This window comes from Saccoglossus kowalevskii, chromosome 2, assembly GCF_978046115.1.
Source record: "Saccoglossus kowalevskii chromosome 2, keSacKowa6.1, whole genome shotgun sequence".
Classification (NCBI taxonomy): domain Eukaryota; kingdom Metazoa; phylum Hemichordata; class Enteropneusta; family Harrimaniidae; genus Saccoglossus; species Saccoglossus kowalevskii.
The window spans coordinates 23,243,354-23,271,258 of NC_140642.1; the positions used below are offsets into that span (position 1 = coordinate 23,243,354).

The 27,905-nt window shown below is 39.4% G+C and overlaps 1 protein-coding gene across 1 annotated transcript in view; it reads right to left on the reverse strand.

Moving 5' to 3' along the window:
* Window positions 1–27,905, reverse strand: part of LOC100378145 (tetratricopeptide repeat protein 27-like) — a 42,929-nt gene that overhangs the window by 2,028 nt on the left and 12,996 nt on the right. The window contains exons 14-18 of the mRNA XM_085493045.1: window positions 27,726–27,875; window positions 26,452–26,550; window positions 2,421–2,473; window positions 1,759–1,837; window positions 120–267 (exon numbers count right to left, since the gene is read on the reverse strand). Of these exons, the coding sequence (XP_085349171.1) occupies window positions 120–267; window positions 1,759–1,837; window positions 2,421–2,473; window positions 26,452–26,550; window positions 27,726–27,875 (529 nt within the window). The remainder of the gene's footprint in view (window positions 1–119; window positions 268–1,758; window positions 1,838–2,420; window positions 2,474–26,451; window positions 26,551–27,725; window positions 27,876–27,905) is intronic.

A 27,905-nucleotide genomic window follows, 5' to 3' on the forward strand; every position in this document is an offset into this window, starting at 1 on the left:
TGTAGTTTATAAGTCATGCTGCACAGAGTTTTTGAATCATACCAAACCATCTAATTGGCTAGTTTCATCATGTTAAATTTTTGTCTCCAGTGATTAAAAAGTTTGTATATTTATCATACCTGACCGTCCTTCTGTATCTGTTATTCCCTTGACAACCGCATCAGCCAATATTTGTAGTACTTCAGCATCGACATAATGGGACTTCAGATCTAACAAACGATGATACGCACGAATGGTGTCTTCAAACTGACCAACATCGGTGCATGTCTGGGGAAATATTTATAGCAATGTACATTAAATATTAATTCTCTGCATGCCCAAGTTAACATTGGTCACTTCTAACAAAAGTATAAAGTTTTCCATATTATTTTCAACAATTTTCGTCAAAACCTGTAAACAATTAGAATATTATATTCATTTGGCCCAAAATTGTCAAACAAATTATAGAAAAATACTTGTTGCAACAATAATCTTGGTTGGAAAGATTTACGTTTCATATGCATAAAATGGACAGAAAAATATAAGCTAAACCTAACACTAATGCTAATCTAATTCTCCTAGCAGACATTTACAGAGTCTATGCACTTTTCTAATAAAGCAAAGACGATCTAGTAATGGAGAAGATTGCAAGTGAAAGTGTTCCACAAATATGTCATACACTACAAGTCTTCTAGTGAATTCAAAATAAATGCTGACGACAATTGCAGTGAATCACTATCCATCACTGAGTTTAACATTATATCCGAGTGCGAGAGTAGACACGCCAATTAAACTAGTGAAAAGAGAAATCTATATTCCTGTCGGCAGGTGGTCATCATGCACGACTTGAATAAAGCGTCCTGCAGTGGCCCATACGGTTACTACAAAACACATGCTGCTATGTTTGTGTCGGCTACACTATAATGCGAGATAGGGGGAAAATAACAGTTTACGATAAATGGTGCATTATCCAAGTAACGTCATCATTTTGCTTATAAACGTATTTTATAAATACTTTGTTATTTTTGGATCAAGTGAATATATATTCTCATTGGTTATGCCATGTCTAAATTAAAATTCTTGAAATAATACAGAAACAATTATGCACTTTTTTTGTTTATTATCGGGAAAAACGATAAAAGCAGACTGTGACGTTCAAAGATTTATTAGCTGCCATGATGAATGATTTGATTCAATGGAGACAGAATTACTAAATCGTCCCACTAACCCATAAACTCGCACGTTTCATTATCTTAAGTTCGTTATTATACAAATTGTTTATAAATTGATTACAAAATAATGAAATTTGAAACCTTTTATGATTTGTGTGTTCTGGCAGGCAGTCTTGCCACTATGCTTGATTTTTGCGCAACCTTCTAATTTGTCCAGTAAAATGCAATTCAGTAATCTTCATAATTGTAATTTTATATATTTTTTGGAGGGCAAAAATTATTATTATATGTAATTTGATTTGCTTGGAGAAAGAAAAATTATTTCATGGTGATTCTGGGAAAAAAGGGAGTATCACTGTTGGCACATGTATTTATAACATGTACCAGCAAAAATGAAACTTTTATGGTTGCCTTGGTTATTCAAGATTAATACCGTCGTAAAAATCAATGGAGTAAAACAAACAAACCAACATTGTATTTATTATCCTCTACAACAAAAGAAAACCAGAAAAAAACATTGAGCACCCTATAGCCTTGATGAGTTCATCATAGCATATTACTCTCTCTTTCTTTCTCTGACAATCATGTTTATGTTATCTTAACTCACCCATAAAAAGTTCTCCCATACTTTCCAGCTTTCATAATTACACCTGAGTGCTTCTTGAAGTGTTCTGTAAGCCTTCATCCTGAGTGAATTATGACAGATATTCATGTTATCATAAATCAAATCAGTTTAGCATCTCAATCATTCTACTGTTCTCATTGTGGAGAGCATAAAATATTGCTACATATTAATATTATTAAAATATGATTTTTTTTCAATGTCGATGACCTCAAATCTGTATTATTAGGCATATCATGAATGCAACGAATGGTAACAATTCACACATCCAATGAGAGTTTAGGGACAAAACTATGAAATTGAAAAAAAAGCATGTGGACATAATAATTAATTTTTTGATTAATATGCATTGTACATGTAATTACTGTTATAATTGCATACAGAGATGTGGATTGAACTTCAAGCCTTCTGATTAAGATGTTACGAAAAACCCAGACTGTAAACCAACATCAAATCTTGGCATTTAACAAAGATGTTAACTTTGATTATGCTAATTTGCTCATTAGTATGCACAGAAATCTACTGATAAATCCTACTTGCATTGTATTGAATTTCAAGTTTTACAAACACAAATCTCAACCTCTAGGTTCAGATATGGCACGAAGCGAGGAATTACAGTCAAATGCCCATGAGAATATATAACTTACTTTTGGTCAGTTTTAATATAAGCAGTTGACAAATTATTCCAGGCTTCAAAGTTCTATAAAAGAAACAGACAATATGCAAGGTTAAAATAAAATGTTAAACACGATGGAGTAATGTGTATTTCTTTTTATTGCCCCCCCCCCACCCCACCCACAAATTCAAAACAAATTCCTTATCATTCTGATTTAGCGAAAACAGCCATACACACTATTAGAGATACTAGTGCACCTCAAATTGTATATTGTACAGGAATAAAGTTAATTGCAATTATTTGATGATTTTTTTGATGGAAAGGTAAATAAAATACAAAACTAATTTCTACACGCATACATAAAACTGTTAATTAATTTAATTGAGAATCAGCAAATGCCTCTAAAAATACAGAAAAAATAAAAATAAAATCAACTGATACATTTCAGGGATGCTATAGGGAGGATTTATTGGAAACATGGTGATGTGGAAGACTAAATTCCTGCAGGGATGCTATCAGGAAGATTTATTGGAAACATGGTGATGTGGAAGACTGAATTCCTGTAGGGATGCTATAGGGAGGATTTATTGGAAACATGGTGATGTGGAAGACTGAATTCCTACAGGGATGCTATAGGAAGGATTTATTGGAAACATGGTGATGTGGAAGACTAAATTCCTACAGGGATGCTATAGGGAGGATTTATTGGAAACATGGTGATGTGGTAGACTAAATTCCTGAAGGGATGCTATAGGGAGGATTCATTGGAAACATGGTGATGTGGAAGACTAAATTCATGCAGGGATGCTATAGGGAGGATTTATTGGAAACATGTTGATGTGGAAGACTGAATTCCTGCAGGGATGCTATAGCGAAGATTCATTGGAAACATGGTGATGTGGAAGACTAAATTCCTGCAGGGATGTTATAGGGAGGATTCATTGGAAACATGGTGATGTGGAAGACTAAATTCATGCAGGGATGCTATAGAGAGGATTCATTGGAAACATGGTGATGTGGAAGACTAAATTCATGCAGGGATGCTATGGAGAGGATTTATTGGAAACATGTTGATGTGGAAGACTGAATTCCTGCAGGGATGCTATAGCGAAGATTCATTGGAAACATGGTGATGTGGAAGACTAAATTCCTACAGGGATGCTATAGGGAGGATTTATTGGAAACATGGTGATGTGGAAGACTAAATTCCTGAAGGGATGCTATAGGGAGGATTTATTGGACACATGGTGATGTGGAAGACTGAATTCCTGTAGGGATGCTATAGGGAGGATTCATTGGAAACATGGTGATGTGGAAGACTGAATTCCTGTAGGGATGCTATAGGGAGGATTTATTGGAAACATGGTGATGTGGAAGACTGAATTCCTACAGGGATGCTATAGGAAGGATTTATTGGAAACATGGTGATGTGGAAGACTAAATTCCTACAGGGATGCTATAGGGAGGATTTATTGGAAACATGGTGATGTGGTAGACTAAATTCCTGAAGGGATGCTATAGGAAGGACTCATTGGAAACATGGTGATGTGGAAGACTAAATTCATGCAGGGATGCTATAGGGAGGATTTATTGGAAACATGTTGATGTGGAAGACTGAATTCCTGTAGGGATGCTATAGAGAGGATTTATTGGAAACATGGTGGTATGGAAGACTAAATTCCTGCAGGGATGCTATAGGGATGATTTATTGGAAACATGGTGATGTGGAAGACTGAATTCCTACAGGGATGCTATAGGAAGGATTTATTGGAAACATGGTGATATGGAAGACTAAATTCCTACAGGGATGCTATAGGGAGGATTTATTGGAAACATGGTGATGTGGTAGACTAAATTCCTGAAGGGATGCTATAGGGAGGATTCATTGGAAACATGGTGATGTGGAAGACTAAATTCATGCAGGGATGCTATAGGGAGGATTTATTGGAAACATGTTGATGTGGAAGACTGAATTCCTGCAGGGATGCTATAGCGAAGATTCATTGGAAACATGGTGATGTGGAAGACTAAATTCCTGCAGGGATGTTATAGGGAGGATTCATTGGAAACATGGTGATGTGGAAGACTAAATTCATGCAGGGATGCTATAGAGAGGATTCATTGGAAACATGGTGATGTGGAAGACTAAATTCATGCAGGGATGCAATGGAGAGGATTTATTGGAAACATGTTGATGTGGAAGACTGAATTCCTGCAGGGATGCTATAGCGAAGATTCATTGGAAACATGGTGATGTGGAAGACTAAATTCCTACAGGGATGCTATAGGGAGGATTTATTGGAAACATGGTGATGTGGAAGACTAAATTCCTGAAGGGATGCTATAGGGAGGATTTATTGGAAACATGGTGATGAGGAAGACTGAATTCCTGTAGGGATGCTATAGGGAGGATTCATTGGAAACATGGTGATGTGGAAGACTGAATTCCTGTAGGGATGCTATAGGGAGGATTTATTGGAAACATGGTGATGTGGAAGACTGAATTCCTACAAAGATGCTATAGGAAGGATTTATTGGAAACATGGTGATGTGGAAGACTAAATTCCTACAGGGATGCTATAGGGAGGATTTATTGGAAACATGGTGATGTGGTAGACTAAATTCCTGAAGGGATGCTATAGGAAGGATTCATTGGAAACATGGTGATGTGGAAGACTAAATTCATGCAGGGATGCTATAGGGAGGATTTATTGGAAACATGTTGATGTGGAAGACTGAATTCCTGTAGGGATGCTATAGAGAGGATTTATTGGAAACATGGTGGTATGGAAGACTAAATTCCTGCAGGGATGCTATAGGGAGGATTTATTGGAAACATGGTGATGTGGAAGACTGAATTCCTGCAGGGATGCTATAGGGATGATTTATTGGAAACATGGTGATGTGGAAGACTGAATTCCTGCAGGGATGCTATAGGGATGATTTATTGGAAACATGGTGATGTGGAAGACTAAATTCATGCAGGGATGCTATAGGGAGGATTTATTGGAAACATGGTGATGTGGAAGACTGAATTCCTGCAGGGATGCTATAGGGATGATTTATTGGAAACATGGTGATGTGGAAGACTAAATTCATGCAGGGATGCTATAGGGAGGATTTATTGGAAACATGTTGATGTGGAAGACTGAATTCCTGTAGGGATGCTATAGAGAGGATTTATTGGAAACATGGTGGTATGGAAGACTAAATTCCTGTAGGGATGCTATAGGGAGGATTTATTGGAAACAAGGTGATGTGGAAGACTGAATTCCTGTAGGGATGCTATAGGGAGGATTTATTGGAAACATGGTGATGTGGAAGACTGAATTCCTGTAGAGATGCTATAGAGAGGATTCATTGGAAACATGGTGGTGTGGAAGACTAAATTCCTGCAGGGATGCTATAGGGCTGATTTATTGGAAACATGGTGATGTGGAAGACTGAATTCCTACAGGGATGCTATAGGGAGGATTCATTGCAAACATGGTGGTGTGGAAGACTAAATTCCCGCAGGGATGCTATAGGGAGGATTTATTGGAAACATGGTGATGTGGAAGACTGAATTCCTGTAGGGATGCTATAGAGAGGATTCATTGGAAACATGGTGGTGCGGAAGACTAAATTCCTGCAGGGATGCTATAGGGATGATTTATTGAAAACATGGTGATGTGGAAGACTAAATTCCTGCAGGGATGCTATAGGGATGATTTATTGGAAACATGGTGATGTGGAAGACTGAATTCCTACAGGGATGCTATAGGGAGGATTCATTGCAAACATGGTGGTGTGGAAGACTAAATTCCTGCAGGGATGCTATAGGGAGGATTTATTGGAAACATGGTGATGTGGAAGACTGAATTCCTGTAGGGATGCTATAGGGAGGATTTATTGGAAACATGGTGAAGTGGAAGACTGAATTCCTGTAGGGATGCTATAGGGAGGATTTATTGGAAACATGGTGATGTGGAAGACTGAATTCCTGTAGGGATGCTATAGAGAGGATTCATTGGAAACATGGTGGTGTGGAAGACTATATTCCTGCAGGGATGCTATAGAGAGGATTTATTGGAAACATGATGATGTGGAAGACTGAATTCCTGCAGGGATGCTATAGGAAAGATTTATTGGAAACATGGCGATGTGGAAGACTGAATTCCTGTAGGGATGCTATAGGGAGGATTCATTGGAAACATGGTGATGTGGAAGACTGAATTCCTGTAGGGATGCTATAGGGAGGATTTATTGGAAACATGGTGATGTGGAAGACTGAATTCCTGTAGGGATGCTATAGGGAGGATTTATTGAAAACATGGTGATGTGGAAGACTGAATTCCTGTAGGGATGCTATAGGGAGGATTCATTGGAAACATGGTGATGTGGAAGACTGAATTCCTGTAGGGATGCTATAGGGAGGATTCATTGGAAACAAGGTGATGTGGAAGACTGAATTCCTGTAGGGATGCTATAGGGAGGATTTATTAGAAACATGGTGATGTGGAAGACTGAATTCCTGCAGGGATGCTATAGGAAAGATTTATTGGAAACATGGCGATGTGGAAGACTGAATTCCTTTAGGGATGCTATAGGGAGGATTCATTGGAAACATGGTGATGTGGAAGACTGAATTCCTGTAGGGATGCTATAGGGAGGATTTATTGGAAACATGGTGATGTGGAAGACTGAATTCCTGTAGGGATGCTATAGGGAGGATTTATTGAAAACATGGTGATGTGGAAGACTGAATTCCTGTAGGGATGCTATAGGGAGGATTCATTGGAAACATGGTGATGTGGAAGACTGAATTCCTGCAGGGATGCTATAGGAAAGATTTATTGGAAACATGGCGATGTGGAAGACTGAATTCCTGTAGGGATGCTATAGGGAGGATTCATTGGAAACATGGTGATGTGGAAGACTAAATTCCTACAGGGATGCTATAGGGAGGATTTATTGGAAACATGGTGATGTGGAAGACTGAATTCCTGCAGGGATGCTATAGGGATGATTTATTGGAAACATGGTGATGTGGAAGACTGAATTCCTGCAGGGATGCTATAGGGATGATTTATTGGAAACATGGTGATGTGGAAGACTAAATTCATGCAGGGATGCTATAGGGAGGATTTATTGGAAACATGGTGATGTGGAAGACTGAATTCCTGCAGGGATGCTATAGGGATGATTTATTGGAAACATGGTGATGTGGAAGACTAAATTCATGCAGGGATGCTATAGGGAGGATTTATTGGAAACATGTTGATGTGGAAGACTGAATTCCTGTAGGGATGCTATAGAGAGGATTTATTGGAAACATGGTGGTATGGAAGACTAAATTCCTGTAGGGATGCTATAGGGAGGATTTATTGGAAACAAGGTGATGTGGAAGACTGAATTCCTGTAGGGATGCTATAGGGAGGATTTATTGGAAACATGGTGATGTGGAAGACTGAATTCCTGTAGAGATGCTATAGAGAGGATTCATTGGAAACATGGTGGTGTGGAAGACTAAATTCCTGCAGGGATGCTATAGGGCTGATTTATTGGAAACATGGTGATGTGGAAGACTGAATTCCTACAGGGATGCTATAGGGAGGATTCATTGCAAACATGGTGGTGTGGAAGACTAAATTCCCGCAGGGATGCTATAGGGAGGATTTATTGGAAACATGGTGATGTGGAAGACTGAATTCCTGTAGGGATGCTATAGAGAGGATTCATTGGAAACATGGTGGTGCGGAAGACTAAATTCCTGCAGGGATGCTATAGGGATGATTTATTGAAAACATGGTGATGTGGAAGACTAAATTCCTGCAGGGATGCTATAGGGATGATTTATTGGAAACATGGTGATGTGGAAGACTGAATTCCTACAGGGATGCTATAGGGAGGATTCATTGCAAACATGGTGGTGTGGAAGACTAAATTCCTGCAGGGATGCTATAGGGAGGATTTATTGGAAACATGGTGATGTGGAAGACTGAATTCCTGTAGGGATGCTATAGGGAGGATTTATTGGAAACATGGTGAAGTGGAAGACTGAATTCCTGTAGGGATGCTATAGGGAGGATTTATTGGAAACATGGTGATGTGGAAGACTGAATTCCTGTAGGGATGCTATAGAGAGGATTCATTGGAAACATGGTGGTGTGGAAGACTATATTCCTGCAGGGATGCTATAGAGAGGATTTATTGGAAACATGATGATGTGGAAGACTGAATTCCTGCAGGGATGCTATAGGAAAGATTTATTGGAAACATGGTGATGTGGAAGACTGAATTCCTGCAGGGATGCTATAGGAAAGATTTATTGGAAACATGGTGATGTGGAAGACTGAATTCCTGTAGGGATGCTATAGGGAGGATTCATTGGAAACATGGTGATGTGGAAGACTGAATTCCTGTAGGGATGCTATAGGGAGGATTTATTGGAAACATGGTGATGTGGAAGACTGAATTCCTGTAGGGATGCTATAGGGAGGATTTATTGAAAACATGGTGATGTGGAAGACTGAATTCCTGTAGGGATGCTATAGGGAGGATTCATTGGAAACATGGTGATGTGGAAGACTGAATTCCTGTAGGGATGCTATAGGGAGGATTCATTGGAAACAAGGTGATGTGGAAGACTGAATTCCTGTAGGGATGCTATAGGGAGGATTTATTAGAAACATGGTGATGTGGAAGACTGAATTCCTGCAGGGATGCTATAGGAAAGATTTATTGGAAACATGGCGATGTGGAAGACTGAATTCCTGTAGGGATGCTATAGGGAGGATTCATTGGAAACATGGTGATGTGGAAGACTGAATTCCTGTAGGGATGCTATAGGGAGGATTTATTGGAAACATGGTGATGTGGAAGACTGAATTCCTGTAGGGATGCTATAGGGAGGATTTATTGAAAACATGGTGATGTGGAAGACTGAATTCCTGTAGGGATGCTATAGGGAGGATTCATTGGAAACATGGTGATGTGGAAGACTGAATTCCTGCAGGGATGCTATAGGAAAGATTTATTGGAAACATGGCGATGTGGAAGACTGAATTCCTGTAGGGATGCTATAGGGAGGATTCATTGGAAACATGGTGATGTGGAAGACTAAATTCCTACAGGGATGCTATAGGGAGGATTTATTGGAAACATGGTGATGTGGAAGACTGAATTCCTGTAGGGATGCTATAGAGAGGATTTATTGGAAACATGGTGATGTGGAAGACTAAATTCCTGCAGGGATGCTATAGGAAAGATTTATTGGAAACATGGTGATGTGGAAGACTGAATTCCTGTAGGGATGCTATAGAGAGGATTTATTGGAAACATGGTGATGTGGAAGACTAAATTCCTACAGGGATGCTATAGGGAGGATTTATTGGAAACATGGTGATGTGGAAGACTGAATTCCTGCAGGGATGCTATAGGAAAGATTTATTGGAAACATGGTGATGTGGAAGACTGAATTCCTGTAGGGATGCTATAGAGAGGATTTATTGGAAACATGGTGATGAGGAAGACTAAATTCCTACAGGGATGCTATAGGGAGGATTTATTGGAAACATGGTGATGTGGAAGACTGAATTCCTGTAGGGATGCTATAGAGAAGATTCATTGGAAACATGGTGGTGTGGAAGACTAAATTCCTGCAGGGATGCTATAGGGATGATTTATTGGAAACATGGTGATGTGGAAGACTGAATTCCTGTAGGGATGCTATAGGGAGGATTTATTGGAAACATGGTGATGTGGAAGACTGAATTCCTGTAGGGATGCTATAGAGAGGATTTATTGGAAACATGGTGGTGTGGAAGACTAAATTCCTGCAGGGATGCTATAGGGATGATTTATTGGAAACATGGTGATGTGGAAGACTGAATTCCTGTAGGGATGCTATAGGGAGGATTTATTGGAAACATGGTGATGTGGAAGACTGAATTCCTGTAGGGATGCTATAGAGAGGATTTATTGGAAACATGGTGATGTGGAAGACTAAATTCCTACAGGGATGCTATAGGGAGGATTTATTGGAAACATGGTGATGTGGAAGACTGAATTCCTGCAGGGATGCTATAGAGAGGATTCATTGGAAACATGGTGGTGTGGAAGACTAAATTCCTGCAGGGATGCTATAGAGAGGATTCATTGGAAACATGGTGGTGTGGAAGACTAAATTCCTACAGGGATGCTATAGGGATGATTTATTGGAAACATGGTGATGTGGAAGACTGAATTCCTACAGGGATGCTATAGGGAGGATTCATTGCAAACATGGTGGTGTGGAAGACTAAATTCCTGCAGGGATGCTATAGGGAGGATTTTTTGGAAACATGGTGATGTGGAAGACTGAATTCCTGTAGGGATGCTATAGGGAGGATTCATTGGAAACAAGGTGATGTGGAAGACTGAATTCCTGTAGGGATGCTATAGGGAGGATTTATTAGAAACATGGTGATGTGGAAGACTGAATTCCTGCAGGGATGCTATAGGAAAGATTTATTGGAAACATGGCGATGTGGAAGACTGAATTCCTGTAGGGATGCTATAGGGAGGATTCATTGGAAACATGGTGATGTGGAAGACTGAATTCCTGTAGGGATGCTATAGGGAGGATTTATTGGAAACATGGTGATGTGGAAGACTGAATTCCTGTAGGGATGCTATAGGGAGGATTCATTGGAAACATGGTGATGTGGAAGACTAAATTCCTACAGGGATGCTATAGGGAGGATTTATTGGAAACATGGTGATGTGGAAGACTGAATTCCTGTAGGGATGCTATAGAGAGGATTTATTGGAAACATGGTGATGTGGAAGACTAAATTCCTGCAGGGATGCTATAGGAAAGATTTATTGGAAACATGGTGATGTGGAAGACTGAATTCCTGTAGGGATGCTATAGAGAGGATTTATTGGAAACATGGTGATGTGGAAGACTAAATTCCTACAGGGATGCTATAGGGAGGATTTATTGGAAACATGGTGATGTGGAAGACTGAATTCCTGCAGGGATGCTATAGGAAAGATTTATTGGAAACATGGTGATGTGGAAGACTGAATTCCTGTAGGGATGCTATAGAGAGGATTTATTGGAAACATGGTGATGTGGAAGACTAAATTCCTACAGGGATGCTATAGGGAGGATTTATTGGAAACATGGTGATGTGGAAGACTGAATTCCTGTAGGGATGCTATAGAGAGGATTCATTGGAAACATGGTGATGTGGAAGACTGAATTCCTACAGGGATGCTATAGGGAGGATTTATTGGAAACATGGTGATGTGGAAGACTGAATTCCTGTAGGGATGCTATAGAGAAGATTCATTGGAAACATGGTGGTGTGGAAGACTAAATTCCTGCAGGGATGCTATAGGGATGATTTATTGGAAACATGGTGATGTGGAAGACTGAATTCCTGTAGGGATGCTATAGGGAGGATTTATTGGAAACATGGTGATGTGGAAGACTGAATTCCTGTAGGGATGCTATAGAGAGGATTTATTGGAAACATGGTGATGTGGAAGACTAAATTCCTACAGGGATGCTATAGGGAGGATTTATTGGAAACATGGTGATGTGGAAGACTGAATTCCTGTAGGGATGCTATAGAGAGGATTCATTGGAAACATGGTGGTGTGGAAGACTAAATTCCTGCAGGGATGCTATAGGGATGATTTATTGGAAACATGGTGATGTGGAAGACTGAATTCCTGTAGGGATGCTATAGGGAGGATTTATTGGAAACATGGTGATGTGGAAGACTGAATTCCTGTAGGGATGCTATAGAGAGGATTTATTGGAAACATGGTGATGTGGAAGACTAAATTCCTACAGGGATGCTATAGGGAGGATTTATTGGAAACATGGTGATGTGGAAGACTGAATTCCTGCAGGGATGCTATAGAGAGGATTCATTGGAAACATGGTGGTGTGGAAGACTAAATTCCTGCAGGGATGCTATAGAGAGGATTCATTGGAAACATGGTGGTGTGGAAGACTAAATTCCTACAGGGATGCTATAGGGATGATTTATTGGAAACATGGTGATGTGGAAGACTGAATTCCTACAGGGATGCTATAGGGAGGATTCATTGCAAACATGGTGGTGTGGAAGACTAAATTCCTGCAGGGATGCTATAGGGAGGATTTTTTGGAAACATGGTGATGTGGAAGACTGAATTCCTGTAGGGATGCTATAGGGAGGATTTATTGGAAACATGGTGATGTGGAAGACTGAATTCCTGTAGGGATGCTATAGGGAGGATTTATTGGAAACATGGTGATGTGGAAGACTGAATTCCTGTAGGGATGCTATAGGGAGGATTTATTGGAAACATGGTGATGTGGAAGACTGAATTCCTGTAGGGATGCTATAGGGAGGATTTATTGGAAACATGGTGATGTGGAAGACTGAATTCCTGTAGGGATGCTATAGAGAGGATTCATTGGAAACATGGTGGTGTGGAAGACTAAATTCCTGTAGGGATGCTATAGGGAGGATTTTTTGGAAACATGGTGATGTGGAAGACTGAATTCCTGTAGGGATGCTATAGGGAGGATTTATTGGAAACATGGTGATGTGGAAGACTGAATTCCTGTAGGGATGCTATAGAGAGGATTCATTGGAAACATGGTGGTGTGGAAGACTAAATTCCTGCAGGGATGCTACAGGGATGATTCATTGGAAACATGGTGATGTGGAAGACTAAATTCCTGCAGGGATGCTATAGGGATGATTTATTGGAAACATGGTGATGTGGAAGACTGAATTCCTGTAGGGATGCTATAGGGAGGATTTATTGGAAACATGGTGGTGTGGAAGACTAAATTCCTGCAGGGATGCTACAGGGATGATTCATTGGAAACATGGTGATGTGGAAGACTGAATTCCTGTAGGGATGCTATAGGGAGGATTCATTGGAAACATGGTGATGTGGAAGACTGAATTCCTGTAGGGATGCTATAGGGATGATTTATTGGAAACATGGAGATGTGGAAGACTGAATTCCTGCAGGGATGCTATAGGGATGATTTATTGGAAACATGGTGATGTGGAAGACTAAATTCCTGCAGGGATGCTATAGGGATGATTTATTGGAAACATGGAGATGTGGAAGACTGAATTCCTGTAGGGATGCTATAGAGAGGATTCATTGGAAACATGGTGGTGCGGAAGACTAAATTCCTGCAGGGATGCTATAGGGATGATTTATTGAAAACATGGTGATGTGGAAGACTAAATTCCTGCAGGGATGCTATAGGGATGATTTATTGGAAACATGGTGATGTGGAAGACTGAATTCCTACAGGGATGCTATAGGGAGGATTCATTGCAAACATGGTGGTGTGGAAGACTAAATTCCTGCAGGGATGCTATAGGGAGGATTTATTGGAAACATGGTGATGTGGAAGACTGAATTCCTGTAGGGATGCTATAGGGAGGATTTATTGGAAACATGGTGAAGTGGAAGACTGAATTCCTGTAGGGATGCTATAGGGAGGATTTATTGGAAACATGGTGATGTGGAAGACTGAATTCCTGTAGGGATGCTATAGAGAGGATTCATTGGAAACATGGTGGTATGGAAGACTAAATTCCTGCAGGGATGCTATAGAGAGGATTTATTGGAAACATGATGATGTGGAAGACTGAATTCCTGCAGGGATGCTATAGGAAAGATTTATTGGAAACATGGCGATGTGGAAGACTGAATTCCTGTAGGGATGCTATAGGGAGGATTCATTGGAAACATGGTGATGTGGAAGACTGAATTCCTGCAGGGATGCTATAGGAAAGATTTATTGGAAACATGGTGATGTGGAAGACTGAATTCCTGCAGGGATGCTATAGGGAGGATTCATTGGAAACATGGTGAAGTGGAAGACTGAATTCCTGTAGGGATGCTATAGGAAAGATTTATTGGAAACATGGCGATGTGGAAGACTGAATTCCTGTAGGGATGCTATAGGGAGGATTCATTGGAAACATGGTGATGTGGAAGACTAAATTCCTACAGGGATGCTATAGGGAGGATTTATTGGAAACATGGTGATGTGGAAGACTGAATTCCTGTAGGGATGCTATAGAGAGGATTTATTGGAAACATGGTGATGTGGAAGACTAAATTCCTGCAGGGATGCTATAGGAAAGATTTATTGGAAACATGGTGATGTGGAAGACTGAATTCCTGTAGGGATGCTATAGAGAGGATTTATTGGAAACATGGTGATGTGGAAGACTAAATTCCTACAGGGATGCTATAGGGAGGATTTATTGGAAACATGGTGATGTGGAAGACTGAATTCCTGCAGGGATGCTATAGGAAAGATTTATTGGAAACATGGTGATGTGGAAGACTGAATTCCTGTAGGGATGCTATAGGGAGGATTTATTGGAAACATGGTGATGTGGAAGACTAAATTCCTACAGGGATGCTATAGGGAGGATTTATTGGAAACATGGTGATGTGGAAGACTGAATTCCTGTAGGGATGCTATAGAGAGGATTCATTGGAAACATGGTGGTGTGGAAGACTAAATTCCTGCAGGGATGCTATAGGGATGATTTATTGGAAACATGGTGATGTGGAAGACTGAATTCCTGTAGGGATGCTATAGGGAGGATTTATTGGAAACATGGTGATGTGGAAGACTGAATTCCTGTAGGGATGCTATAGAGAGGATTTATTGGAAACATGGTGATGTGGAAGACTAAATTCCTACAGGGATGCTATAGGGAGGATTTATTGGAAACATGGTGATGTGGAAGACTGAATTCCTGTAGGGATGCTATAGGGAGGATTTATTGGAAACATGGTGATGTGGAAGACTGAATTCCTGTAGGGATGCTATAGAGAGGATTCATTGGAAACATGGTGGTGTGGAAGACTAAATTCCTGCAGGGATGCTATAGAGAGGATTCATTGGAAACATGGTGGTGTGGAAGACTAAATTCCTGCAGGGATGCTATAGGGATGATTTATTGGAAACATGGTGATGTGGAAGACTGAATTCCTACAGGGATGCTATAGGGAGGATTCATTGCAAACATGGTGGTGTGGAAGACTAAATTCCTGCAGGGATGCTATAGGGATGATTTATTGGAAACATGGTGATGTGGAAGACTGAATTCCTGTAGGGATGCTATAGGGAGGATTTATTGGAAACATGGTGATGTGGAAGACTGAATTCCTGTAGGGATGCTATAGAGAGGATTTATTGGAAACATGGTGATGTGGAAGACTAAATTCCTACAGGGATGCTATAGGGATGATTTATTGGAAACATGGTGATGTGGAAGACTGAATTCCTGTAGGGATGCTATAGGGAGGATTTATTGGAAACATGGTGATGTGGAAGACTGAATTCCTGTAGGGATGCTATAGAGAGGATTCATTGGAAACATGGTGGTGTGGAAGACTAAATTCCTGCAGGGATGCTATAGAGAGGATTCATTGGAAACATGGTGGTGTGGAAGACTAAATTCCTGCAGGGATGCTATAGGGATGATTTATTGGAAACATGGTGATGTGGAAGACTGAATTCCTACAGGGATGCTATAGGGAGGATTCATTGCAAACATGGTGGTGTGGAAGACTAAATTCCTGCAGGGATGCTATAGGGAGGATTTTTTGGAAACATGGTGATGTGGAAGACTGAATTCCTGTAGGGATGCTATAGGGAGGATTTATTGGAAACATGGTGATGTGGAAGACTGAATTCCTGTAGGGATGCTATAGGGAGGATATATTGGAAACATGGTGATGTGGAAGACTGAATTCCTGTAGGGATGCTATAGGGAGGATTTATTGGAAACATGGTGATGTGGAAGACTGAATTCCTGTAGGGATGCTATAGAGAGGATTCATTGGAAACATGGTGGTGTGGAAGACTAAATTCCTGCAGGGATGCTATAGGGATGATTTATTGGAAACATGGTGATGTGGAAGACTGAATTCCTGTAGGGATGCTATAGGGAGGATTCATTGGAAACATGGTGATGTGGAAGACTGAATTCCTGTAGGGATGCTATAGGGATGATTTATTGGAAACATGGAGATGTGGAAGACTGAATTCCTGCAGGGATGCTATAGGGAGGATTCATTGGAAACATGGTGATGTGGAAGACTGAATTCCTGTAGGGATGCTATAGGGATGATTTATTGGAAACATGGAGATGTGGAAGACTGAATTCCTGCAGGGATGCTATAGGGATGATTTATTGGAAACATGGTGATGTGGAAGACTAAATTCCTGCAGGGATGCTATAGGGATGATTTATTGGAAACATGGAGATGTGGAAGACTGAATTCCTGTAGGGATGCTATAGAGAGGATTCATTGGAAACATGGTGGTGCGGAAGACTAAATTCCTGCAGGGATGCTATAGGGATGATTTATTGAAAACATGGTGATGTGGAAGACTAAATTCCTGCAGGGATGCTATAGGGATGATTTATTGGAAACATGGTGATGTGGAAGACTGAATTCCTACAGGGATGCTATAGGGAGGATTCATTGCAAACATGGTGGTGTGGAAGACTAAATTCCTGCAGGGATGCTATAGGGAGGATTTATTGGAAACATGGTGATGTGGAAGACTGAATTCCTGTAGGGATGCTATAGGGAGGATTTATTGGAAACATGGTGAAGTGGAAGACTGAATTCCTGTAGGGATGCTATAGGGAGGATTTATTGGAAACATGGTGATGTGGAAGACTGAATTCCTGTAGGGATGCTATAGAGAGGATTCATTGGAAACATGGTGGTATGGAAGACTAAATTCCTGCAGGGATGCTATAGAGAGGATTTATTGGAAACATGATGATGTGGAAGACTGAATTCCTGCAGGGATGCTATAGGAAAGATTTATTGGAAACATGGCGATGTGGAAGACTGAATTCCTGTAGGGATGCTATAGGGAGGATTCATTGGAAACATGGTGATGTGGAAGACTGAATTCCTGCAGGGATGCTATAGGAAAGATTTATTGGAAACATGGTGATGTGGAAGACTGAATTCCTGCAGGGATGCTATAGGGAGGATTCATTGGAAACATGGTGAAGTGGAAGACTGAATTCCTGTAGGGATGCTATAGGAAAGATTTATTGGAAACATGGCGATGTGGAAGACTGAATTCCTGTAGGGATGCTATAGGGAGGATTCATTGGAAACATGGTGATGTGGAAGACTAAATTCCTACAGGGATGCTATAGGGAGGATTTATTGGAAACATGGTGATGTGGAAGACTGAATTCCTGTAGGGATGCTATAGAGAGGATTTATTGGAAACATGGTGATGTGGAAGACTAAATTCCTGCAGGGATGCTATAGGAAAGATTTATTGGAAACATGGTGATGTGGAAGACTGAATTCCTGTAGGGATGCTATAGAGAGGATTTATTGGAAACATGGTGATGTGGAAGACTAAATTCCTACAGGGATGCTATAGGGAGGATTTATTGGAAACATGGTGATGTGGAAGACTGAATTCCTGCAGGGATGCTATAGGAAAGATTTATTGGAAACATGGTGATGTGGAAGACTGAATTCCTGTAGGGATGCTATAGGGAGGATTTATTGGAAACATGGTGATGTGGAAGACTAAATTCCTACAGGGATGCTATAGGGAGGATTTATTGGAAACATGGTGATGTGGAAGACTGAATTCCTGTAGGGATGCTATAGAGAGGATTCATTGGAAACATGGTGGTGTGGAAGACTAAATTCCTGCAGGGATGCTATAGGGATGATTTATTGGAAACATGGTGATGTGGAAGACTGAATTCCTGTAGGGATGCTATAGGGAGGATTTATTGGAAACATGGTGATGTGGAAGACTGAATTCCTGTAGGGATGCTATAGAGAGGATTTATTGGAAACATGGTGATGTGGAAGACTAAATTCCTACAGGGATGCTATAGGGAGGATTTATTGGAAACATGGTGATGTGGAAGACTGAATTCCTGTAGGGATGCTATAGGGAGGATTTATTGGAAACATGGTGATGTGGAAGACTGAATTCCTGTAGGGATGCTATAGAGAGGATTCATTGGAAACATGGTGGTGTGGAAGACTAAATTCCTGCAGGGATGCTATAGAGAGGATTCATTGGAAACATGGTGGTGTGGAAGACTAAATTCCTGCAGGGATGCTATAGGGATGATTTATTGGAAACATGGTGATGTGGAAGACTGAATTCCTACAGGGATGCTATAGGGAGGATTCATTGCAAACATGGTGGTGTGGAAGACTAAATTCCTGCAGGGATGCTATAGGGATGATTTATTGGAAACATGGTGATGTGGAAGACTGAATTCCTGTAGGGATGCTATAGGGAGGATTTATTGGAAACATGGTGATGTGGAAGACTGAATTCCTGTAGGGATGCTATAGAGAGGATTTATTGGAAACATGGTGATGTGGAAGACTAAATTCCTACAGGGATGCTATAGGGATGATTTATTGGAAACATGGTGATGTGGAAGACTGAATTCCTGTAGGGATGCTATAGGGAGGATTTATTGGAAACATGGTGATGTGGAAGACTGAATTCCTGTAGGGATGCTATAGAGAGGATTCATTGGAAACATGGTGATGTGGAAGACTGAATTCCTGCAGGGATGCTATAGGAAAGATTTATTGGAAACATGGTGATGTGGAAGACTGAATTCCTGTAGGGATGCTATAGAGAGGATTTATTGGAAACATGGTGATGTGGAAGACTAAATTCCTGCAGGGATGCTATAGGAAAGATTTATTGGAAACATGGTGATGTGGAAGACTGAATTCCTGTAGGGATGCTATAGAGAGGATTTATTGGAAACATGGTGATGTGGAAGACTAAATTCCTACAGGGATGCTATAGGGAGGATTTATTGGAAACATGGTGATGTGGAAGACTGAATTCCTGCAGGGATGCTATAGGAAAGATTTATTGGAAACATGGTGATGTGGAAGACTGAATTCCTGTAGGGATGCTATAGGGAGGATTTATTGGAAACATGGTGATGTGGAAGACTAAATTCCTACAGGGATGCTATAGGGAGGATTTATTGGAAACATGGTGATGTGGAAGACTGAATTCCTGTAGGGATGCTATAGAGAGGATTCATTGGAAACATGGTGGTGTGGAAGACTAAATTCCTGCAGGGATGCTATAGGGATGATTTATTGGAAACATGGTGATGTGGAAGACTGAATTCCTGTAGGGATGCTATAGGGAGGATTTATTGGAAACATGGTGATGTGGAAGACTGAATTCCTGTAGGGATGCTATAGAGAGGATTTATTGGAAACATGGTGATGTGGAAGACTAAATTCCTACAGGGATGCTATAGGGAGGATTTATTGGAAACATGGTGATGTGGAAGACTGAATTCCTGTAGGGATGCTATAGGGAGGATTTATTGGAAACATGGTGATGTGGAAGACTGAATTCCTGTAGGGATGCTATAGAGAGGATTCATTGGAAACATGGTGGTGTGGAAGACTAAATTCCTGCAGGGATGCTATAGAGAGGATTCATTGGAAACATGGTGGTGTGGAAGACTAAATTCCTGCAGGGATGCTATAGGGATGATTTATTGGAAACATGGTGATGTGGAAGACTGAATTCCTACAGGGATGCTATAGGGAGGATTCATTGCAAACATGGTGGTGTGGAAGACTAAATTCCTGCAGGGATGCTATAGGGATGATTTATTGGAAACATGGTGATGTGGAAGACTGAATTCCTGTAGGGATGCTATAGGGAGGATTTATTGGAAACATGGTGATGTGGAAGACTGAATTCCTGTAGGGATGCTATAGAGAGGATTTATTGGAAACATGGTGATGTGGAAGACTAAATTCCTACAGGGATGCTATAGGGATGATTTATTGGAAACATGGTGATGTGGAAGACTGAATTCCTGTAGGGATGCTATAGGGAGGATTTATTGGAAACATGGTGATGTGGAAGACTGAATTCCTGTAGGGATGCTATAGAGAGGATTCATTGGAAACATGGTGGTGTGGAAGACTAAATTCCTGCAGGGATGCTATAGAGAGGATTCATTGGAAACATGGTGGTGTGGAAGACTAAATTCCTGCAGGGATGCTATAGGGATGATTTATTGGAAACATGGTGATGTGGAAGACTGAATTCCTACAGGGATGCTATAGGGAGGATTCATTGCAAACATGGTGGTGTGGAAGACTAAATTCCTGCAGGGATGCTATAGGGAGGATTTTTTGGAAACATGGTGATGTGGAAGACTGAATTCCTGTAGGGATGCTATAGGGAGGATTTATTGGAAACATGGTGATGTGGAAGACTGAATTCCTGTAGGGATGCTATAGGGAGGATATATTGGAAACATGGTGATGTGGAAGACTGAATTCCTGTAGGGATGCTATAGGGAGGATTTATTGGAAACATGGTGATGTGGAAGACTGAATTCCTGTAGGGATGCTATAGAGAGGATTCATTGGAAACATGGTGGTGTGGAAGACTAAATTCCTGTAGGGATGCTATAGGGAGGATTTTTTGGAAACATGGTGATGTGGAAGACTGAATTCCTGTAGGGATGCTATAGGGAGGATTTATTGGAAACATGGTGATGTGGAAGACTGAATTCCTGTAGGGATGCTATAGAGAGGATTCATTGGAAACATGGTGGTGTGGAAGACTAAATTCCTGCAGGGATGCTACAGGGATGATTCATTGGAAACATGGTGATGTGGAAGACTAAATTCCTGCAGGGATGCTATAGGGATGATTTATTGGAAACATGGTGATGTGGAAGACTGAATTCCTGTAGGGATGCTATAGGGAGGATTTATTGGAAACATGGTGATGTGGAAGACTAAATTCCTGTAGGAATGCTATAGGTAGGATTCATTGGAAACATGGTGATGTGGAAGACTGAATTCCTGTAGGGATGCTATAGGGAGGATTTATTGAAAACATGGTGATGTGGAAGACTGAATTCCTGTAGGGATGCTATAGGGAGGATTCATTGGAAACATGGTGATGTGGAAGACTGAATTCCTGCAGGGATGCTATAGGAAAGATTTATTGGAAACATGGTGATGTGGAAGACTGAATTCCTGCAGGGATGCTATAGAGAGGATTCATTGGAAACATGGTGATGTGGAAGACTGAATTCCTGTAGGGATGCTATAGGGAGGATTTATTGGAAACATGGTGGTGTGGAAGACTAAATTCCTGCAGGGATGCTATAGGGATGATTTATTGGAAACATGGTGATGTGGAAGACTGAATTCCTGTAGGGATGCTATAGGGAGGATTCATTGGAAACATGGTGATGTGGAAGACTGAATTCCTGTAGGGATGCTATAGGGATGATTTATTGGAAACATGGAGATGTGGAAGACTGAATTCCTGCAGGGATGCTATAGGGATGATTTATTGGAAACATGGTGATGTGGAAGACTAAATTCCTGCAGGGATGCTATAGGGATGATTTATTGGAAACATGGTGATGTGGAAGACTGAATTCCTGTAGGGATGCTATAGGGAGGATTTATTGGAAACATGGTGATGTGGAAGACTGAATTCCTGTAGGGATGCTATAGAGAGGATTCATTGGAAACATGGTGATGTGGAAGACTGAATTCCTGCAGGGATGCTATAGGGAGGATTTATTGGAAACATGGTGGTGTGGAAGACTAAATTCCTGCAGGGATGCTATAGGGAGGATTTATTGGAAACATGGTGATGTGGAAGACTAAATTCCTGCAGGGATGCTATAGGGATGATTTATTGGAAACATGGTGATGTGGAAGACTGAATTCCTGTAGGGATGCTATAGGGAGGATTTATTGGAAACATGGTGATGTGGAAGACTGAATTCCTGTAGGGATGCTATAGGGAGGATTCATTGGAAACATGGTGAAGTGGAAGACTGAATTCCTGTAGGGATGCTATAGGGAGGATTCATTGGAAACATGGTGATGTGGAAGACTGAATTCCTGTAGGGATGCTATAGGGAGGATTTATTGGAAACATGGTGATGTGGAAGACTGAATTCCTGTAGGGATGCTATAGGGAGGATTCATTGGAAACATGGTGAAGTGGAAGACTGAATTCCTGTAGGGATGCTATAGGGAGGATTCATTGGAAACAAGGTGATGTGGAAGACTGAATTCCTGTAGGGATGCTATAGGGAGGATTCATTGGAAACATGGTGAAGTGGAAGACTGAATTCCTGTAGGGATGCTATAGGAAGGATTCATTGGAAACATGGTGAAGTGGAAGACTGAATTCCTGTAGGGATGCTATAGGGAGGATTCATTGGAAACAAGGTGATGTGGAAGACTGAATTCCTGTAGGGATGCTATAAGGATGATTTATTGGAAACATGGTGATGTGGAAGACTGAATTCCTGTAGGGATGCTATAGGGAGGATTTATTGGAAACATGGTGATGTGGAAGACTGAATTCCTGTAGGGATGCTATAGGGAGGATTTATTGGAAACATGGTGATGTGGAAGACTGAATTCCTGCCGGGATGCTATAGGAAGGATTTATTGGAAACATGGTGATGTGGAAGACTGAATTAGGGAGAATTAGGGAGGATTGTCTTTCCCGGAAAGAAAGGACTTGCACATATTCAGTTGTTGACAAATAAAATCAAAGCAAATATAATTCATAGTAAGTATATACAAATTATATTATCGTTCTTTCCACTCACCGCTTATTTAATATTGTCTACCCCTGAATAAAGTTACAAACGACCTTACAGTTAAAATACCTCCTGTCTTATTAGATTGTTTTCCTCAAAACAGAATTAATGTTCTGTACGATTAGATATTGGATAAAGGTTAATAGCCATTGTTATCACAATATTCTTGCTATATCACAACTGTGACAGTTTATTTGGTTGTTGCCATGGCAATTTTTCTCACCGAGTTACAAATCCAACAGAGATCCAAGTATCAATGCAATTAGGCTGGTAAATTTTTTGAAGAATGCAATAATATCATTTTTTATCAAAAAAAACTAAAACTAGAAGCTATCATCACAAGATCTGATAGAGGTCCATCTAAGGTTTGCACATACTATTAAAGTAATCAAGATGGTATTTTCAAGTCATTTGTATTAAAATTTGACAGGCATTCACTTATATGAATATCTCCACTCCACTGCTAAGTATGCTTAGAGATGTGTTATCTTTCACAAAATGGGGTTTGTGATTCAGTCCTAGTAGAAGATTGTAGTTGAATCATGCAATTTTACATATTACATAATACGCAGTAAGCAATTAAATTGTTATTTAATCGTATATTTTGCAGCAGCCCGATATCATGACTATCATCTTCTACTGACTGTAGTAAAACATGGAACATTTCAATGACAGTGCAGAACGCTAATTAGTCGTAGAATGTTCACTGAAGTGAACGTGATGTCAAAGGACTGAATGTCAAAAGCACTAACAATCCCACCAGCCAAAAACCAAAAGCATTTGATATTAGTTTTCGTCATTAACCCCAAGGATTTTTTTTAGACAAATGAAAAATAAGAGTAAAAATAAGAATTAACAGTAAAAATTGGATATTTCATGGAATATTCGAAGAAATATCTGACACATACGGGGTGACGTACAACTTCAGTAATTTGAACAAATATCTGACGAACAGCATGGAAATACGACGTCAGTAATCAAACAAATATACGACATACAGCTGCCATTACGCACTCACAAAGGTTCAAATATATCAGTGTAGCATGTCATGTCAAACATGAATGTCTTTCTGCCTGCAGGCCTTGCTATGAAACACTCACTGATTAAACTTAAAAGAACTCAAACTGGGTATCTAATAAGCAATGAATTATACAAATTTGTTGTCTTTCTAGTTACTCTATAGAACAGTATGCGGCACAGGAAACTCAATCATTGGCCTCGGGGCAAAACTGTTTTTAAGAGTGCGTATCAAATCATCTGATAAGAGATGCGCGTTTTGGTATTTAGTTGAAAAAAAAGGGAACTCTCAGTTGATATCAACGGTAATAAACTATTAGTATGTTGTAGGAAATCCAATCTTACCAATTACTATTAACATAAAGCTAATTAATTTTGTAAATTAATATCTATTCTGATTGATCAAATTTTATTACCTGTATGTACATTTTTTTAATTTTCAAATAAGAATAATCAACAGAAATTTATGAATTTTGTGGATTCATTTGACATTTATTTACTGCAAACATTTTTCAAGTTCATTTATCATTAAAAATATAAATTTAAAAAGAAATGTAGGAATATTGTTATTTCTTAATCATCAGTTTCTTTTGAAAATTTACCAGATGGAAAACTAAAATTTCGTAATAATATGTATTTTGAATGTAGTTTTAATCACAAATCAGTGAAATTATGTTATATGCAATCTGTCCCCGTACAGTGTATGCTTTGTTATTATCTGAATGCAACCTGTTTGACGGAAATTCTTGTATTTTGTTAATAAGCTTATACTATGATTGGTAAGACACATTACAAAAGGGTATGTAGCCAACATCAGATTTACATCAGTACTAGTGATTATACCTTAGTGATATAAGTGCAATGGTAATTTTATTTTAATCCAGCAAATTCCTATTTTGCAAAAATAAACTGTATTTATACATATCTAGTAAAAGTGTTTATCAGATGCAATGCTAATTTATTGATGAATCATCTTATTGTCAGCATAAAATTTAGAAAAAAAATACAATAAACTCCAGGAACTAATTAATGAGCTTAATTGTAAATTTATGAATCTTCTCACTAATATCAAATCATCATTTATAGTTTGAAATAAACAGCACAACACTACCCTAATTAGCATATTAATTCTTTCAATGTATTAAAATCAATATTAAAAGTACAACTGACCTCTAATGGGAGAATACATTAACCCAAAATTACATGTATTCTATAGTGGACTATTAAAGTATAAGACTTTAATTACAGTGACTATAGTCATACCCTAGGCAGAGACTGAGACAAACAATTTTTCAATTTTCAATTTTTTAGTATTTACAGAATACAACAGTTACTAAGAAACTGTAAATATATTTAATTAATAATCAATTTCAAAACTTGGTCCAACTAAAAGCAACATTTTCAAATTTCAATCAAATATTAGCCACTGACCAAGAAATTGAGATTTCTGGTGTATAGGCAGGCATGAGGCAGTAGGTAATATGAAGTATTGAATACAACAGCCATTGAGATTTAGCGAAGTGACTAAATCAAATAAAACCATTGCAATATTGGAATAGACAATAATTATGAAATGATGTCGGGACAGACACAGATGAAAACAAGTTAATACCAGTCTTTACAGAATTCAATTCTATACTCTCCCAGTATAATTAAATGTAGTCGGTTGTTTGAAATGAGCCGTCATTTGCAGGGAAAGCATGACAGAAACAAGAGAGGTGATTTCATGCACTGCTTGATTTATCGCTGTAATTGCACTACCCTAGACGTCATTACTCTCTAATAGTTTCAAAAGTATACACAAAACCACATATGGAGATGTACAGCAAAATCAGTAGACTAGGAAAGTACCGCAGCAGGTAATTTCAAGACACAGTGCATGCTTTTGTGCCGTCGGCTACAACTGCATTATTTTCAGGTCAGGATTTATTGCATTGAATATGGAAGGAGATGGATACATCTTTGATGGAATCATTGTTTTTAAATACTAAAATGAAAATGGGAATGATTTAATGCGATAAGATTTTGATTTAATATATTCATGTATTTTTGAAAAAAATTTGGAGAAACAAGTGATTAATTATTCCAGTAAAAATTATGTCCCAGAATGCCATGGTGCAATCCCAGGGATTGGCTGTTATCCCTTAATTTAGGAGAAACTGGCACTAAAAGTCTCTTGTCTGGATCAGCAGAGTTAACTATAATTTTTGCCAAATGAATAACAATATACTGTAATACAAAAACTAAGATACTGGCTCATTCCGATATAAATGTACTAGTAATACCTCCCATGAAGACATAGTGTAATCCCAAAGAATGACAAATGAGTCTTTAAATATTGTCAACTAAAAATACACCTACTTCATTATCAAGGATTACACATCTATAATAGGCCTTGACAACTATGTCGTATCTTTCAGCTTGCATGGCAGCATAACCCATCCTGAACCACACGTCATACTAACAAAGAGAAGAAAATATACAAGACAATCGGTTATTTCAAAAAGTCATCATTTGCAAAGTTGATTGGCTTGTAGTTCAACTATCAGATTATCCTGTATACACAGCTGTCCAGAATTTATTGGAAAAATTAAATCGATTGTAATATACTAAATGATCAATCAACTGACTATTCATACGAAAAATAAAATTACGACTACGATACGTCAATTCAATTTTCAGTAATATTACCTCTCTGATGCATGAGCTTGTAGGTCATAATACAGTAGAATTCACTATTTTTCATTAAAATTTATCTTTACAAGTGAAATTTGTCAGCTGAAGTAAAATTCTGCTAAAAAATTGTTAAAATCAGTAAAAATTAACTACACCAAAATGATGATTGCAGCAAATATATTATTCCACAGTACAACGAACAACGCACACAGTACAACAAACAACGCACACAGTACAACGAACAACGCACACAGTACAATAAACAACGCACACAGTACAACAAACAACGCACACAGTACAACAAACAACGCACACAGTACAACAAACAATGCACACAGTACAACGAACAACGCACACTGTACAACAAACAACGCACACAGTACAATGAACAACGCACACAGTACAACAAACAACGCACACAGTACAACGAACAACGCACACAGTACAATGAACAACGCACACTGTACAACAAACAACGCACACTGTACAACAAACAACGCACACAGTACAACAAACAACGCACACAGTACAACAAACAACGCACACAGTACAACAAACAACGCACACAGTACAACAAACAATGCACACAGTACAACGAACAACGCAAACTGTACAACAAACAACGCACACAGTACAATGAACAACGCACACAGTACAACAAACAACGCACACAGTACAACGAACAACGCACACAGTACAACGAACAACGCACACAGTACAACGAACAACGCACACAGTACAACAAACAACGCAAACAGTACAACGAACAACGCACACAGTACAACGAACAACGCACACAGTACAACAAACAACGCACACTGTAAAACGAACAACACACACAGTACAACAAACAACGCACACAGTACAACGAACAACGCACACAGTACAACAAACAACGCACACTGTACAACAAACAACGCACACAGTACAACGAACAACGCACACTGTCTGATACTCACTTGCAATGCATTACAAGTTAAAGAAACTTGGAAATGTTTAATAGCTGTGTCAAAGTCATCTTTGAAATAATAATAGTTTCCCAGTGACCGCTGCGCCCGTGCACTTCGATGCTTCGAGAATTCCCACGCTTTATCATAACACTCTTTGTCCTATCATCCAATGAAGAAAAACAATTAACT